At 34.6% G+C, this 18,331-nt stretch overlaps 2 protein-coding genes and 1 long non-coding RNA gene across 3 annotated transcripts; 2 read left to right on the top strand and 1 right to left on the bottom strand.

The window, feature by feature from the left end:
• Window positions 1-953: 953 nt before the first annotated feature.
• LOC121268823 lies at window positions 954-6,045 on the top strand. Its single transcript, XR_005941264.1, has 3 exons — window positions 954-1,089; window positions 1,341-1,344; window positions 6,035-6,045. It is a non-coding gene; the product is annotated as an uncharacterized LOC121268823 (long non-coding RNA).
• Window positions 6,046-6,919: 874 nt separating this feature from the next.
• On the bottom strand, window positions 6,920-9,853 carry LOC121235502 (GDSL esterase/lipase At5g41890). The gene is made up of 5 exons (XM_041131850.1): window positions 9,607-9,853; window positions 8,284-8,414; window positions 7,836-8,078; window positions 7,472-7,730; window positions 6,920-7,367 (listed from the first exon to the last, which is right to left on the bottom strand). The coding sequence occupies exons 1-5, from the start codon at window positions 9,851-9,853 to the stop codon at window positions 7,120-7,122; spliced, it is 1,128 nt and encodes a 375-aa protein (XP_040987784.1). The 3' UTR covers window positions 6,920-7,119.
• A 2,812-nt stretch (window positions 9,854-12,665) lies between these two features.
• Window positions 12,666-16,493, top strand: LOC121236218 (probable lysophospholipase BODYGUARD 3). The gene is made up of 4 exons (XM_041132757.1): window positions 12,666-13,682; window positions 13,814-14,142; window positions 14,234-14,433; window positions 16,094-16,493. Exons 1-4 carry the CDS (start codon window positions 13,100-13,102, stop codon window positions 16,419-16,421), a joined length of 1,440 nt encoding a protein of 479 aa, XP_040988691.1. The 5' UTR covers window positions 12,666-13,099; the 3' UTR covers window positions 16,422-16,493.
• The last annotated feature ends 1,838 nt before the right edge of the window (window positions 16,494-18,331 follow it).

Raw genomic sequence — 18,331 nt, forward strand, 5'->3', positions numbered from 1 at the left:
AGTTCAGTCGATGGAGTTCCAGTAGAGAAGTCAATATTTGAAAATCGTCAGAGATTCTGACTGCTATTGTAGTAGAGGCAAATGGGTCATTTTTCGGGTTAAGTAAGAGAGTCAATTAGCAAAGATTTTATAATTGGGAATTACTTCTAACTAATTTTCAAATAATAAAATTGATTTTTCTGGATTTGGTTGCCCTTTAGGGTTTTACCTTTAAAGAGTTATTTAAAGGGTTTCCCTTTGTAACCAAATTTGGTGTAATGCACTTTGTTTGCTTTATGTATTTGGTTGATTATCAAATTGTTTTATTATTGATCACTAACCAATTTATTGATTGAATTGGTAGAACGTAGTAATATAGGTACTTAGGTAATTGCAATTGGTGTAACGTACTTTGTTTGCTTTATATCTTTGGTTGATTATCAAATTATTTCATTATTGATCATTAACCAATTTATTGATTGAATTGGTAGAACATGGTAATACAATACAGGGGTACTTGGGTAATTTCAATTGGTATCAGAGCGTGGTTCACTCATTCAAGTGTGATTCGTATCTCCCTGTAGATTATGTCGTCGGTTATATGTCCTGCCACACTTTGATAGGAAAAACTATGCATATTGAAAAGTTTATATGAGGGTTTTCCTCAAGTCGTTGGATGAGTGCGTGTGGTATGCAGTTGAGTGAGGATGGACTAAACTTGAAACAACTGTTGATGCTTAGACAAGAGATGAGATCACCAACTGCAATTGGAATAGCAAATGACTTAACACTATTTTCATGGTTGTATCTCCAGATAAATTTAAAGAATCTCAATGTGTGAGATTGCTAAAGAAACGTGAGATATCTTGGTGGTTACGCATGAGGGGATAAAGATTGTAAAAAATTTAAAATTACAGTTATTAACCTCAAATTTTGAAGAGATTAAAATGTTGGAAGAAAAAAGTTTTAATGATTTCTATACTAAACTTAACGATATTGTGAATTCAAGGTTTAATGTCGGCAAGAAGGTGGAGGATTCAAGGGTTGTGAGAAAGATTTTAAGGTCCTTGCTTGAAAGATTTCGTCCGAAAGTTACATTTATTGAGGAAAGTAAGGATTTGGATGCTATTAAGGTTGAAGAACTGGTCGGCTCCTTACAAACATATGAGTCATCTCTCCCTCAAACAATAAAAGGTAAGTCTATTGCTTTAAAACCTGTGGAAGAAAATTGAGATGATTTTTCTGATGAAAAAGATCTGAACGATAAGGATATAGATCTCATTGCAAGGAAATTCAAAAAGTTCTTGTTAAACAAGAAAGCTAGTGAAAAGTAAAAACGAGGTAAAGAATTTCCTGCAAAGAAAAGTTATAAAGAAAAATAGAATAAAGAAAAATCTGAGAAAATTACAAGGCACAGTATCTTGAATACTCGGGTTATGGTCACATAAGAATTGAGTGTCCAAACTTTAAAAGAACCAAAGGAAAAGCTCTTAACATCACACTTAGTCATTGTTTTGATTCTGAAATTCCAGTTCATCATCTTAGGATGAAACTTCATTTATAGCCTTTTCTGCTATTGATAGTAAATTTTTTGATATTAATCTAATCAAATCTGAAAGTGATACTGATGATAGTGATTCGGAGATTGCTCTAGTTGTGGCTAATCATGAGCTAAGTTTATGAGAAGTATACAATGATCTATGTTAGGAAGTAGTCAAATTGAAGAAATTAAATAAAAAGCTGTATGAAAAGCTCACAGTTGTGGAAAATAGGAAGAGTAACTTGTCCGAGGCACTAAAGATATCTGAAATTGAAGTATCAAGGTTACATGCTCAATGAGGAGTACATGAGAATGAGTTGAAAAAAGATTCAAGAATGCAAAGAAAAAAATGCAACTTTCAGAAACTTGACGAGATGTTGAGTTTTCAAAAATTTAGTTGTGATTGTATGGGTTTGGGGTACATGACTTCCCAAGGTATGGAACCTAAAGCCTTATCATTCGCTGCCACTTCATCAAAATGTATCATTTTTGTTAAAAGAAGTCAAGATGAGGAAGCTCCAAAGAAGGCCGTGTCTAAAACTCATGTTCCAAGAGCCTTACACGATAGATCAATGACAAAGAAACCCAACCAAGGTAAGTACAAAGGTAAGTTATCTCCTACTTGTCATTTTTGTGGTATGCTTGGTCATATAAGACCACACTGCTTTAATTTAAGAAACTGCCAAAAAAAAAAAAAAAAGGAAAATGAAAAATTACAAGAAAATAGAGGAACTTAGAAAACAAGGTTGATAACTTGAGTCATCAAATAATTACCATAAGCATTAAGCTTGGTGAAGTAGCAGGATTTTATTTTCTCAACAAAGGAAAAACTGTGCAAAGTGATATGGATTAGACAAAATGCAAAGCTAAATAGGTGGGCAAAGAATATGTCGTGTGACATAAATTGATATGACCACTTGCATGTTCTTACACATCATTAGTTTAGGACATGCATTTTACATTCTTTTAATTGTTTGCATCTCTTTTTGTTTGGTTTAGTCGAGTTGCCTTTTTTTTTTTTTTCTGTTAGGGTTGGTTGAGTTGTATTATATTTTTATGCTTTGTCTCTCAGTTCAAGCTATTTTGTAATTGAGCAAGGTGCAAGCTTCGTGTGTGTGCCAAGTCTTGAGCATTCGGGTTCAATCAACTCCCTAACTTGAAGCATTTTGTTTTGTGCAGTTCACTTTGTGTGTGCTAACATTATAGTTCATCTTGACAAAGTCAAATTATAATTCACTGTGAGAAACTTATTTTCACATTCTGTATTATTATATTCTATAATTATTTAAGCGGTGCTCATGAAAAGGGGAGTATATGCCTTAAATTGACTAATATTAGTTGAACCTAGTACTAAAAGCAAGAGATCTCCATTGCCGGACATAAATGTTTGATCCATATAGAAGAAATTATGTTTATTCATTGCAGAAAAAGACAAACGCCCTACACGGATTTGTCTCTTAAGTCCTTATATGAAAAACGGTTGCTCCAATCATTGCGGAAAAAAATGAGCAACAAAATGGACATATCAAGGGTTGTGCAAACTTTTGTTCAGGAGAGATACTCTTTCAAGTATCTAGGCCCTAGCATAAAGTTTAACTTTTAAGGTGAGAGACAATCCCTTGGGGGTATCTATGGAAAGAAATAAAAAATATAACATAAAAAAAATGAAAAATACATATATATGATTCATTGAGGTAAGTATTTTCACTCACACACTCATATGAACTTTGATATTGATGAACTTATAAGGTATAAACAAACATTGTGATTGTTGTAAATAAGAGAGTGTATCTTATTTTTGGAAATGTGAGTGACATGATGATTGGACTTGTGATGCACTTAGGCATGTACATTGACTCAATTTTTTTCAAAAAAAAAAGAAAAATAATTTTCAAAAATATTCTTTCTAGGTCAATCAATTTTAATCTTTTATTTTTATATTCTTTGTTTGTTGGGTTGTTTGGTCTATTTTTTCTGGTGCATAGTCTGGAATGTGTGTTTTAGTAGGTCTGTTTTATTTGGTCTAAGAGTTTAAGTCCCAGTGGGACTTTGAGTCAGAGACTTGTGTGCAATACATTAAGTCTATAAGTGACTTAGGCCGCTTAGTTCCCACAATAGGCACCCATTCCCCGATATTCTCACTCACGGCTCTTCACTATTTCTGCCCTAGCCAAACACTGTATTACACATCCCTCATGATTTCAACTTGATTGTGTGTTCAAAATTGAGGAGACCTCATTATTTATACGACTCTCAAACAAGGTAAGTGATCTCTTCGATTAGCTTCTCCCCTACTCTCGTTCTAGTGTTTGGCGCACACTTATTTGGGAAATTGTGGTGTTTGGTTTGATTTGTGACTTGAGATTTGAGATTTCTGATGTTAAAGATGTGAATATGTGTATTTTGTGAATGAAGTTTGAATTGTTAATGTACTAAGAAGGATTTTTTGGTGGTTAATGCTTTATATGCTTAGGTTTTCATGCTATGCCCACCAAGTGCTTGATTTTTTGTCTCAACCAAATTTTTTCTTTTATTTGTCAATTTTTTTACATGCATTCATGTTCATTCATCATTTTACTCACATTGCATTGTAGAGTTGAGTTTCTTCATATTTGTGGAAGGGTCTTATCAGGAATTTTATTCTCATCTTCCCACACAATATTCAGCATTGATCTGTTTCTGATGACGAGGAGGTTTAAAATTTGTCAGATTAGTGACCAAAAAAGGGGGAGATATTAGAGGAGCAAATTGATTTTTTTTTTTTTTTTTTGGTATTGTAAAATTTAGGGGAGTTGAAGTAAATGTGTTGTTGAGGGGGAGTTGAATGAATTTTTGTTGTTATGTTTAATAAAGTATAATATTGAGGGGGAACTAAATTCTAGTTTATTCTAATTCTGGACATAATTTTGATGTTGGAAAAGAACATGGTTAGACTTTGAATTAGATTTTAAATCTTGTAAATTTTGATAGTACTAATCTTAGTCACTGTTCTATGTCTGTATTTTTTATTCTTGATTATTTGTTTGGAATTTCTATTCGATTTCTGGGTCTGCTATTTGTACTTTTGACAAGTTTATATTACATTCATCAAGTTGGTTTTGTCACCAATCTATCAAATGGGGAGATTGTAGATGCAAGACATTCATCAAGTTAGCTTTGTTATCAATCCACCAAAGGGGGATATTGTAGATGTAAAAGTTTGGCTAGGACTAAGTGGCTAGTTTGTTTTCAAGACTAAAATCCAAAACTTTGAAAATATTGAAAACCTCTTATCTCATCATTACAACATTCTCAAATTTTCACACAAAATAAAATAAACAATTCAACATTTTCAAATCCCAAACAAAAATAATATTAAAAAATATATTCTAACCATTTTTTATTCAATTTTTTAACTTTAATCTCAACTCATCTCATCATCTCATCTCATCTCTGAAAACAAACGAAGTTGATAAGTTTGGATATGACTAAAGCCCCATTTGGAACTTGGACTAAATTGAGATGATTCTCAGTTCAGTCTAATTTTAAACTGAGTCTAACGTCCAAACATCTAACTTTTAAATCATTAAACTTATCTCAACTCAAAACCTCTTTACACATTAGACCCACAACCTTTTTCAACTCAACATCTCTTTACACACGGGACCCACAACCTTTTTCAGTTTCCCATAAATAGATCTAAACTCATCTTAGGTGAGCCCAACAAAACTTACTCTACTATCTTAACCCACTACTATTCATAAAAAATTCAATTCATCTCAACTCAATTCGATATCTAAACGGGGCCTAAGTAAATAAAATGAGAGAGTTTATCCTATCTTTGCTTTTGTAATTTGGATGAATGCAAAACACTTTGACTTTACCTAGAGCTATTTTGATTTTACCTAGAGGTTGTTAGATAATGTTATAGATAAGTCAAGAGTGCATGTATTTGAATTATAAGTAGTCTAGAATTATCCCATGAAGATTTTGAGTGGAAACTACATCTATTGAAAAGGCTGGTGGTTTGTATTCGGAAGTCATTTCAAGTCATCTCAACTCATCTCACTACTATTTACTACTATTCATCAACTTTAACTCATAAATTTTACTACTATTCACAACCCATCTCACTACTATTCACAACACATCCCAACTCATCTTCGAATCCAAACGACACCTTGGTTGTCAATAGACGCGTCGGCAAAGTTTTTCACAGCATAGTCCTTATGTCATCAGAGTTCTATTGCAAATCAAATTTCTACCAGACTCATTCCGTCAGCATAGTCCTACAAGAGATCAAATTCCTATCAGATTATTTATTTAAGAAATTCTACTGGTTAGGATCTGTAAAGATTTTGGCTTCAGAGATTTTAGAGAGTCTTTTTGAGTGCTTATATGTGAGATTGACTAATCGAGTTCAGCCGTTGGAGTTCCAGTAGAGAAGCCAATATTTGAATATCATCAGAGGTTTCAGCTACTACTGCAGTAGAGGCAAACATGTCGTTTGTCGGGTCAAGTAAGAGAGTGAATTAGCAAAGATTTTGTAATTGAGAATTACTTGTAACTGATTTTCAAATAATAAAATTGGTTTTTCTGGGTTTTGCTGCTTCATAGGGTTTTACTTTTAAAGAATTCTTTAAAGGGTTTCTCTTTGCAATCAAATTTGGTGTAACACACTTTGTTCGTATTATGTATTTGATTGATTATCAAATTATTTCATTATTAATCACTAATCAATTTATTGATTAAATTGGTAGAACGTGATAATACAACACATGAGTACTTAATTGGATAATTTCACAAATAAACAAAACGAAAGTGCAAGGAAACAATAAACACTCAATAACAGTACGAAATTATTATTCAAATATAAATCAATAAATGTACAGTGCGTGGTTGCATGCGTCAGAAATTCATTTACAGAGGAATCGGCTCTATATTTTAATAATTACTCTTTGTATGTGGTTGTCAAACTCACTTCCGCTGCCATGGCAAATGGAATTAATAAATTATTTATTTTTCCAAAATTCTTTTTTGGTCCGAAGAAAAGCAAAGATACATAAGGTGCTTGAAATATAAGCAAGCATGGGGCATCTCTGCCTGATTGCCATAGTTTATTTAATCATGTGTAGGTGGTAGTTGACAAACAGAATAAAATTGTCATGGGGAAGCAGTGGTCACTTTGAAGTTCGAACTCTCATTGATGATGGATCTCAAAAGAAACGACTCTAGTTGGGAGCTAGGAAAGAAAAATTGTGAAGGGGGGGGGGGGGGGGGGAGGCCGTTGACTTGTCGTGGGAGTTAATAGCTGAGTCAGAAACCTTAGCTAGAGTTGACCTTTGTTTATTCTAGATGGTTGCTAGCTTTTAGCCTTCTTCTACAATTATTCAAATAATAATATTCATGGCCTAGTTTTATTTCAGTTCGTGGGTCGAGGATGCTTTGGTTGCATCAACTATCATGGCGTTCCAAGTTACAACATCATTCTGCAATTGCAAAGGTTGAAAGGCATGTCAATCTTTAAGCACTTCAACATACCTATACATGAACATTTCAATTCTTCTGAGAATTACATTTTTGGAAGATTAATCTGCAGTCTGTCCTTCTTTTGAAAGCTACTAGGAGTTGTTGTAGTTGTAAAGTTCACGGAAGTTCATAGGAAAGCTAATGCTTTCATCACCATCGAGTAACATTTTGGAAATGATGATATTGACAGCTTCTGTTGGGTGATATGCATCCCAAAACACATACTTCGATCGATCATCACACAGAACAGATGTGGCTGTGCTTGCATTATTATTGCTCTTGAAGCAAATAAATGGTGGGAAGTTTCCTCCACAGCACGGTTCATCGGCATTCTCAAAACCTATCAATAACCCAAAAAAGGAGGAAAAAAGGGTGTAAAAATGACCCAATTCCAAAAAAGAAAACAAAATCTTATAATAAAGAAGCTCAAGTTTTTAGTCCAACCGTAATGGCGATAACTTAGTATGATCCTCGAGAAAACATCATAGGAGTTTGCATACACAAATACAGATTCTGGTCCCAACTGTCGATTCAATTGATCTAGTGTTGAGTTCAGTCTCTGATTGTAGCCTTGGATCAATGTATTGACCTCAACTGAGCATTTTCCTCTTGGTAGTAAATTCAGCGCACGAACAAATGGTATGCATCCCAGTAGTGCAATCCCAACCACAACGAACTTTCTAGCCCCCAATTCATGTAAACGCTACACATGATAAAGCCAAACATAACCAAAAAAAAAAAAAACTAGTCTAATATCCCAACTTGAAGAAGAAATATCACCATGTTCTTCCAATTTATAAGTTCTTACCTTAAGCTGTGTGGTCAAGTTAAAAACCATATAATCTTGGAGCGTAGAGGGAGAAACCTTGTCACCCCCAAGAAAGGGAATGGATGGTTGAACATAATTCAACATATCATTGGACCCAGTCGTTAAAGAGAATATTGCCTTCTTTAGGAATGCCTTTGTACGTTTCTCTCCCATTACATTTACCATGTAATTTCTACTTTGCTCAAAATAGTTCACCTGAGTACTTAACGGAATTCTTCCTATCTATATGTAAAATTAGAGAAGAAATATCAAGTCAGTACTTTACAAACCCAAATGATTTTATAATAAAGGAAATTGGTCCTCCTAATATATATATATATATATATATATATATATACATACTTGCAAAAGGGGGGAATTACTGATCATAGCATTAGGAAATGCAGTATAAGATTCCCAGTGTAAGTATAATATTATATATACTTACAAACAGCGATCCTGTTTTGTCTAATATGCCTGAAGCTCCAGAAGCATAATTTATTCCTCTATGAATTGCATCAGCTTGAGTATTTGGTGCTAGGTAAGGTGGGGGAAACGACACAGCTCCAAGGGTTTGACCTGATTTCTCCAGTACAGTATTAAACAAAATCAGTACTAGTACCACCGATCGAAAATGATTTGAATATGTAAGTATATATGGTTTATGGGGCACAAATCCACAATCCCAACCCCTTTTTGATGAGGGGGATTGGAGATATAGGGAACCGAACTTGATACCGTCCTTATGGCGAAAGATCATGAGATTATAAATGCAACTAGATTAATGCAAGCCCATTAAAAACCTTGACACTCTTTCTTAGAACAGAAAATGTCATTAAACTGATATTGTGAAAGCTAGCTGGATACATCACACATAGACAGACATATGAGTAGTACTTTTCATGATCACTTGAATGATGACGCGATGACATGCATGTAGCGAAGGTTATATATTGCATTTTCTTGCTGGAGTATGAAACATCAAGGCATGATTTGCATATATATATATATAAATATATATATATATATATATATATATAATATTCTCCCTTTCTTGCGTTTAATTTTCATCCCCCTGACCTGCATGCTGACCTGGGAATAGGCCGATCATCATCATCTTAATTTTTTTTAATTTTTTTTGAGAATATAAATTTGTTTTAATTGAAACAAGACAATACGTTCAATCAGACTGCAATACATTATTTTTGTCATTATGTTCTGCCTCATGACCTAGCTCGGCAATAATAGTTTCTAAAAGTACAGCTTTAATTAGCATTAATTTCTCATCATAATATTTCACCAAAACTATACGTCATAGATCATCGATCATAAATACATGGTACAACATTTTAATTAAAAGTATAGAATCAATAGAACAAAGGTCACTTTACTATGTATAAGGTTATATATTATCGGTCACCGTGAGAAACATTTTAATTTGTTATTATATATAAGTACTATATATAGCTCTGGCAAGAACAATATAGTACTAGTCTTCCAGTTGGGATTTTTTTTTTTTTTTTACTTCGTGAATAAATAAGTATTTTTTAATGATATTATGAATTTTTTTATTTTCTACAAATATTTAAAAATGTTAAAAGAATATATGTAAAAAAAGAGCAAGAAAAAAAAAAAACATATAAAATACACTAGCAGAGCCCCAGTGGTGCTCTAGTGTTACTCCTCTTGCAATATTATGTCTTCCTTAACCTAGGGATTTATTAAATTAGCCTAGTATATATAATTTCAAACATTTAAAGTGTAGCATTACCTATAATGTCGGGTATGGTACGACCATTGGTGAATCTTCCGGTGGGCCGCCCACCGGAAGGCTTGAAGTCGATGCCATAAGGTGGCGAATTTGCCTTTGAGAGGGTGAAAAGGTAGTCATTGTTCCCAGCATCCACGAGGGAGTCCCCAAACACGAATGAAGTAAAAGAAAGACTAGGCAAAACATGAAAGGAAGTAAGAACAAAGCTAGTGAATATGAAACGCTTTGAAAACCTAAAGATATCCATTGTTTTGGAAGCCCCATGATTGTAGTAGTCTTTACACAGTTAAATAAAATCGGATGGATGGCTGAGATCGAGGACGTAAGAATTATGACATAGTACTGCATGTTGAGATCAGAAGCACAATCCGCATGGCCCTGTCAAAGCAGGTAAGAACGAGTCTCCCTGGGAGACTTGGTCTATAACGTTAACAGATGACACATGATCTTCACAACGTACGTACGTATGTTTAATGTCTGGAATTGATGATCATCTTCATGCATGGACATGCAATTCGTGGAATGACTAAAATGCCCATGAATAATCTCCATCATTTACTAGCTAGGTGGGTTCCTAGCTACCAGCAAGACGTGGTAAGCAAAAAAAAAAAAAAAAAAAAAAAAAAAAAAAAAAAAAAAAAAAAAAAAAAAAAAAGGTATGTTACGTCTGCTGGTGAACAAGGGGAATAAATAATATATAGGCCGGTGCCGATCGAACTTGATAATTACCATGTGCTTGGATTGTCAATTTCATAGGACAAAGTTTGCGTCTGGGCATCATCATGTGCAGATTTACAGGGCCCCAGTAGATGTTATAGACTGCATGTCTCATATTTCTGGATGATTTATACAATTGGTCAGGTTATGGTTAGAAAAAGTAAAGACAAGGGAACAGAAATGATTGCCAAAATGAACAAAGGATGATTATTAGCAACTACCGTATTAATTATCGAGTTTATTTTGTGTAAGAGGGGAACTAAGAGGATACTCACCATCATGTCACGACATCGTTAAAATGTCATCATGTGGCACTGCCACATCATGACATTAACACATTAACACATTTAGCAGAATCATAGTACGTACGTAGTACGCAGTTAAGATTTCCGAGCATGAAATCCATCGCTTATTATAAGTAATTTATATACAGATGATCAAGATTTTCTTTAAGTTATTATTTGATTTATTATGACTAAGAGGTTAATAACCGGAAGGAAAAAAAAAACTAATCCTCGGCATAATGTCAAATTGTTGGCATGAAATTACAAATTATTTTAAAAATTTAAACTGATAAAAAGAAAATTTACTTGTTATATATCTGTCTTAACCGTACTTGGAATACTAACCGATCAAAAAATCTATATATATATTATATCTTCCTGTCGACAAATTAGCTGGGTCTTATATATATATATATATATATATATATATATATATATCAATGAATAATGGGCCGGGGTCCGAACAAGTACTTGTTATGATTTATATATAATTTATGAGAAATGACAGTAGCAGTCGTAAGTGTGTAAGTACCGTGCAATTATTTTGAAAAAAATGAATATATACGAGACCCACATGAAAAAAAATTAATTTTTTAATAGTGAACTCCACTATTTTTCAAAGTAACTGCACGGCGCTTATATATTGCACGATTGCATGTAGCAATATTACTCATAATATTATATATATATATATATAGGTCATAGGTGTTTAATATCACGATCTTTATAAAGTTAATTCCCATCATGCATGCATAGAATTAAGCATGTCCGACCCCTACGCTTGGACGTTGGCCCTAAAAGCATTTCAGATAAGATCAGTATGGGCGCCGGATATGATGCAATATCGATGATTCTTAACATTAACAATATTTTAGGACGGTGGCCGCATGCATGGCGAAGGGTACCGCGTTGCTGGCTATCTATCTATCTATGGAGATGGAAGTCATGTGACTAATTAAGACGGCCTACAATAAGTACTAGCTAGGGGTATCGACATTTATTTCGTTTCAAGTAAAAGAAAAAAGATTAATTACATATTCAGTCCCCAACTTGTACTATTTTTTTTTTTAAAAAAAAAACACTATTCCTGTGGCTAGATCATGAGTTACAACACTCATCATCAGAGGGTTAATTTGCTCGAGCCACCTCGATCGCTAATTAGGTGCGGTTAAGATGAGGGTGCTTCTAGAATCAATTCCTTTTGTGGTGGTTCCCCACCCATGACAATGGTTGGACGAATTAGAACCGCTACTCTCCAGTCAATTCTGGAGTGGTGCAAGGGAGACATGATCTTCTGCCATCCCTCCCTAGTCGAGAATGGGCAATTTATTTTTTTATTTTTGAATTATATGGATGTTTTAGTTTTGATCTATTAATGAGAATTGGTAATTTTCATCGTTCGTTAAGAGTAATATTACTCATCATGATCTTAATTTTCATCATCTTCTCATCATTTGATCATGATGTGGCATTAGATTATTAAAGACTATTTATTATATTTCATTTGTGAACCTATCATGTAACGCTATATCATAGAATGATAAAAAGATGATAAGAAAATAGATGATAGCCTGCTAATGTGAAAATATATAAGACATGATCATCACCGTAACGGTAAAAACTCAAGATTGATTGACCATCGGTTAACTCAATAAATTAATATAACTCCAACATGATCAATATTATGGCTATGATATTCGACATGACCTTGATCGATCGGTCAATGACGCCAACCTAGTGGATAAGAAAATAAAGCGACGAAGCAAATTTGTGATGAGCAAGAAAGTGGTCCATTTATTTTCTCTGAATTTGGGTTTAAGAGGCAGAGAAGAAACATTTCTGTCTTTGTTATAAACAAGCTGTTTCTATTGGAACACGTATGATATAGAAAAAGGAAAAAAGCGTACACTAGGGATAAATATTTGCTGAGGAGAAATTGTTTCTTCATCTGGGGGTTCAACTACCACCTAACCATTTTCCTTGACCTGCAAACCATGTTAAATGAAACAATGAATTCATACATCTGTATCTCAGTGTTTGTCGACACCCCAGCTCCATCACTCACTCGGGAGAAAAAAAAAAGAAAAGAAAAAAAAAAAGAAAAACCTTCTCTTTCTCTCTGTCAAGTAATTTTTAAGAGAAACACTCCCATACGCTTCCAGTACATTGAACATCATTTCGGAGAAGTCAAGAAGATTGGGAATGGGGGGAGCCAACTGTAACCCATTAGCACAATATCAAAAGTACCCGAGCCATATTCTTCGCTTGGCTCTGATCATCTTCTTGGCAGCATAGGATCATTTGCTTGTCAAGAGGAGAGATCAATAGAGAAAAGTGAGCTATTTGCACATGAGCCTGTCAATACTTCAGGTGACACTTTTTGAATATATCAAGCCAAGGAGTACCTTCGCATTTTCATTGTGATTCTCTCTTTCTGTCTCTGGGGCGTGTATTCCACTATTGAGTGAAGTTGATCATCTTGTTATCAAATAATGGCTGTCATGGGCAAAACCAAATCGGTTTTAACATTAACTGGCAGGGTTATAAACGAGGCAGTGAGCTTCATTGTCTTCTCTTTGCTAGACCTTTTTGATTTCCTTCTTTGTTATTTTTACAAGTTAGCTGATTTCTTCATGGAAGCCGAATGGAAGCCATGTTACTGCTCGTCCGGCAAAGAAGCCATCACTAGCAGTGGAAAAATCTTGGTATCCGAACAAGGCAAATCTAAGATCGTTTGCCTCAGTTCCAGCAAGCTACAACTCGAGGAGATATCAGACACCCTCTATACGCGTCCTTCTCTGGTGTCCGAGGTCTCGAACTTGACCGTCACCGAGCTTAAAAGGCTCAAGGTCACGGACAGGACCATCAATGTACAGTCTTGTGAGAAGATCAAGAACGGCACGGTGCGCTCAACATTCACGGTTAACTCCACCATTGTTGAAATGCTCCAAGGAAAGATTGGAAAGCAGCAATTACATCCGATCCCGAGGTGGTCTGACTGTGATTGTAAACTTTGCATTTCTTGGAACTCTTCTTGCAAAGAAACTCTGTTCGTTCGAGCCGAAGGACCCAAAGGTAATAGCTAAAACACCATAAAACTATAATTAACATGGACTTGGACCTTCATTGATATTCATTTTTTTAGATTAATTCACATTAGATTTGGTCTGGACCGTCTGGTATTTATGCTGTATTTATGATGTCAGATACAGCACGAGAAGATGTGTTGTTCATTCATGGCTTCATTTCATCTTCAGCATTTTGGACAGAAACGCTTTTTCCAAATTTCTCAAGCGCTGCTAAATCGACATATCGCTTGTTTGCCATTGATCTGCTTGGGTTTGGAAGAAGTCCAAAGCCAACCGACTCTCTTTACACGCTAAGGGACCACTTGGACATGATAGAACAGTCCGTGCTGGAACCATACAAAATCAAGTCTTTGCACATTGTGGCTCATTCTTTAGGTTGCATCTTGGCTCTTGCACTCGCTGTTAAGCACCCTGGCTGTGTGAAATCCTTAACCCTACTTGCACCAGTAAGTAATTCCCTTAGTTGTTAAATTATCTTTATTAACTTCACCCGGATGTAAATCAAGCCACTCCAACAAATTTGACATGAAATCGCAGCCATATTACCCGGTGCCAAAGGGAACACAAGCTACACAATACGTGATGAGAAGGGTAGCTCCGAGGCGTGTGTGGCCGCTGATTGCGTTTGGAGCGTCGATTGCATGCTGGTACGAGCACATTTCCCGGACAATTTGCCTGCTCATTTGCAAGAACCACCGATTGTGGGAATTTCTCACCAAACTCGTCACTAGAAACAGGTAATTATTGATCATCAACTCCATCCATCTAGCTACCACCTAATTAAGACTGGCGAAGCACCCAACTTTGCATTACATTCAATAATCATCCCATTTATTTACACATGCACCTTTTCATCTGCATCATGTTTTAGGTTCCCTATAAATACTGCATATTTAAAAATTCCAATCAGCGTACCAACTTAATCAATAATCACCAACCTCATCCAACCCTTTTTTTTCCTTTCCTTCTTAATTTATGATTTGTTTTGTTTTTTCCCCTTTGGTTCTGACTTGAAAGTGACGTACAAATTGAACACTTTCACCGTTTAATGAGATTGTTTAAAAAAAATAGGAGACTAGAAGGTCGTCATATATCCTTTGTGCTAGATACCTGATCCATATATATTTATATAGATGGCATTTTCGAAAAGAAAAATGCAAAATGTACTTAAAAAAAATTTATAAAAAATTTACTTCTTTATATGTCAGTTTTTAATATGCTGAAAATCATGAAATTTAAAATTTAAATTAAAAAAACTAACAAAATGAGTGTTGTAAATAAAATTATAAGCAAAAATATAAGCACATGTAGCACAGTTTATCTAGCAGTACTATTTGAATCAGAAATTAAAAAGAAGGGAAAAAAATAGATGTTTCAAACGAGCGAAAGTGAGTAAAAGAAAATTATGGAAGAAGCAGCAAGGAAATGGTCCACCCTGATCAGTTAAGAGTCGTTGATCAATCTGGCGGGGGGCAGATCCATATTTAAGGGGTTCCTGTGCAACGCAAGAGTCATATATGGGTACAATATTGATGGGGTCGGTCGTATCCTGTGCACTGGAAACAAGTCTCGCATTGATATTGATGGGGTTGTTTCTAGTCCAAGTCGATCGGTGATTGACCATACAGCGAGCGATACTCCCTAATGAATTGACTCATCAAAATCTTTTTTAGATACTTTTTTTAGATGGGTTACTCGAAACAAAATTTGTTTCAAGTTCTTATTTGAACTCAAAAGATCTCAATTGGGAGAGAAATAGATACATAAATTAAGACTCACAATATTTATTGCTACTTGTATAAATATTTTGAACAACATTAAATGAGTAATAAATACAGTAAGACTTGCTTTGATGTTTATTACTATCTCACTAGCTTGCAGCTCTCAAATTCAGATACAAGAATTTTCCGAGTACTCTTGATTACTTTACTCAATTCATAATATACATGAACAAAATCTTACTCCCACCGAAAGTACTGCAACGCATACAGCTAGCCAGCCTCTTGCTTCTATTCTAAAAATTGGAAAAAATAAGAAATATGATGCATGCAACATGCAGTAATAGGACAGCAACATGCATGCGGGAGGGAGCTAGCAGTAATATTTCCCAATATTAATTTCTTCCCCGCTATTTTGGGCAGCTTAGTCAAATGCTGTACAGACTAAATTAAGTCACGTACTACGTACAAACAATGGATGGGTACAGATGTTGAAATACTGATTGGCTTTACATTTAATGTGCGTGCATGGTTGGTTGGCTATCAATTTAATTGATTCCAAGACTTTTTTGAAAGAGACATCTACATGTCTACAATACTAATTGCCGGCCATAAGCTTATTTACATTTAAGCTTAAATGAATTAATTCCTCTTTTATTCTGAATTCTTTTGCACACAGGATTAGGACATTCTTGCTTGAAGGTTTCTTCCTGCATACCCACAACGCTGCATGGCATACCCTACACAACATCATCTGCGGCACCGCCAGCAAACTTGACGCGTACATGGACGCAGTCCGAGACCACCTTAAGTGCGATGTTGCCGTGTTCCATGGCCAAGACGATGAACTTATCCCTGTTGAATGCAGCCACAATGTGAAAGAAAGAATACCTCGTGCCCGTGTCAAAGTGATCGAGAAGAAGGATCATATTACGATCGTTGTAGGAAGACAAAAGTCCTTTGCTAGAGAACTAGAGGAAATATGGAGAAACTCAAGTCGTAATTAAGATTTAAGACTTGAGACCTTCATTTATATAATTTACTACTTAATTAATTTCCTTTTCGGCTTTAAGTCACCACATATAAAATTTCCATCCAAATCCCAGTGAAAAGTGGATTATATTATATACAATATATAGCCTGAGGTTATTTACTCCTAATCCTTCAACTTTGAAGTCTGATCAGTTACGGCATATGAAATTATTACCAAGTTCTAATATTTGAGCTGTGAAATACTTACAACTATATATCGATGTTAATTTGATAAGTTCAATAAATCGACGTCGAGTTGGAAACTTCTGTCTTACAATTTAGCACATTTTCCTTTTGGTTTATTGTTCGCTACAATAGAGTATGCCTTTTGCATGGGAAAAAGTCGTTGGTGATTTTCACTTTTTCGATGCAACTTCATTACTTTAACAATATGTTAGGTTTGTGGAGTCTGATTTATTGTTGTAGTAGTCTGATTTGACAATAATTCATTATGATTTTTGAGTGAATTTTCAATTAGGCTTGGAGGCCCAATCCTATATGGTGGTTCGAGCAAAACTCAGACAGAGAGTTTGATTAAGTCTCACTTTACAGGTCGCTCGAGCAAACATTGGACAAAACGTTTGCTCAAAGCGCGCTCAACATTTTACTCGAGCGAATATCATAGAAAATTAAAAATTAGGACTTCCACTGTATAACTCTATAAATATGCTCATTATGAACAATGTGAGCACCTGAACAATAAAATTTCGTCCCAAAGTATATTTTGTAATTTTTTGGCATAATAAAATCCTTTGCAAATCTATAGGCGTAAACACGTTGTCGAATCACGTAAATAATTTTTGTCATGTAATTGATTGTTTGTTTATTTTTTTTGTTTACTTTTGCTTTCCTGTTATTATTTTCACAACATGATCTCGCTTCGTTGAACGATTGTAGAAAAAGTCATTTGGCCAAAACGAAATCCCAATGAGAATTATTTCTATGAATAATGATTGCCTTATCACTCTTCTACTACCTTTCTATTACTCTTTTTATTTTGCAACCATTTCAATCCGTCGCCTTTTTAATATATATATATATATATATATATATATATATCGTCCTCGCTAATAATGATGAGTACGTACTCTGACAAATTGGAAAATCGATGGTAAAAATCATCACCATTTGCATCCACTCCAATGTCATTATTAATTATTTCTAGCGAAATTATACAAAATATAGTTATTTAAACCAAAATATATCGTTTTAAATTGGTTGCTAATTTCTGACGTTGTTGTCTTCAAGTAATTTCAATGCCAATTCGTGATGGTTGATGAACAGTTGAGACAATGAATCGCGGTTAGAATTACTCTGGAAAGTGATTGGTTAGTGTTGGTTAATGAATTATTCTCTTGGTCTGAAATTTTCTCTGCTCTAAGATTTCTAATGCAAGACATTCTAAGATTTCTAATGCAAGACATTTGGAGATTGTTAAATGGTTTTCAAGAGATTAAATTAGTTTCACATGGTTTAATTTTATACACCGGGAGAGGGGGGTCCGATTCATGATCTCCATTTTAGGATGTGGGTCTTGTGCCATCAGGTCACATGCACTTAGCTAAAGTTTCACATATTAACAAATTGGGAAATGTGGCTACTCACAATTTGGCTAGGCATGCTTGAAATGTGTTAGATACTAAAATGTGGTGAAATTATATGCCATCTTTCGTTTCTCAAACTATCTGACTTGATAAGAATAACATTTTGTAAGGTTTTATTAATGATATTGACGTTTCCTATAAATAAATAAATAAATCGCGGTTAGGTTAAACGGTTGATGTACTGGCAGCTACCTCGTCTAAGATCATTAACAACGGTGCTACATCGATGAATAATAAATTTTTCTTTGCCCCCACTATGTGATAAATTTCAATATCAGTAA

This window comes from Juglans microcarpa x Juglans regia, chromosome 6D (genome assembly GCF_004785595.1).
Source record: "Juglans microcarpa x Juglans regia isolate MS1-56 chromosome 6D, Jm3101_v1.0, whole genome shotgun sequence".
Taxonomy (NCBI): Eukaryota; Viridiplantae; Streptophyta; class Magnoliopsida; order Fagales; family Juglandaceae; genus Juglans; species Juglans microcarpa x Juglans regia.

What these genes read in the sequence shown, in the direction of transcription:
- LOC121235502 (XM_041131850.1), bottom strand. Translation starts at nt 9,853, where the DNA reads ATGGATATCTTTAGGTTTTCAAAGCGTTTCATATTCACTAGCTTTGTT. An exon ending in ACAAAACAGGATCGCTGTTT is followed by an intron (nt 8,079 to 8,283) that starts GTAAGTATATAT and finishes TTTTACATATAG; the next exon opens with ATAGGAAGAATTCCGTTAAG. An exon ending in ACTTGACCACACAGCTTAAG is followed by an intron (nt 7,731 to 7,835) that starts GTAAGAACTTAT and finishes TATCATGTGTAG; the next exon opens with CGTTTACATGAATTGGGGGC.
- LOC121236218 (XM_041132757.1), top strand. Translation starts at nt 13,100, where the DNA reads ATGGCTGTCATGGGCAAAACCAAATCGGTTTTAACATTAACTGGCAGG. An exon ending in CCTTAACCCTACTTGCACCA is followed by an intron (nt 14,143 to 14,233) that starts GTAAGTAATTCC and finishes ATGAAATCGCAG; the next exon opens with CCATATTACCCGGTGCCAAA. An exon ending in AAACTCGTCACTAGAAACAG is followed by an intron (nt 14,434 to 16,093) that starts GTAATTATTGAT and finishes TTTTGCACACAG; the next exon opens with GATTAGGACATTCTTGCTTG.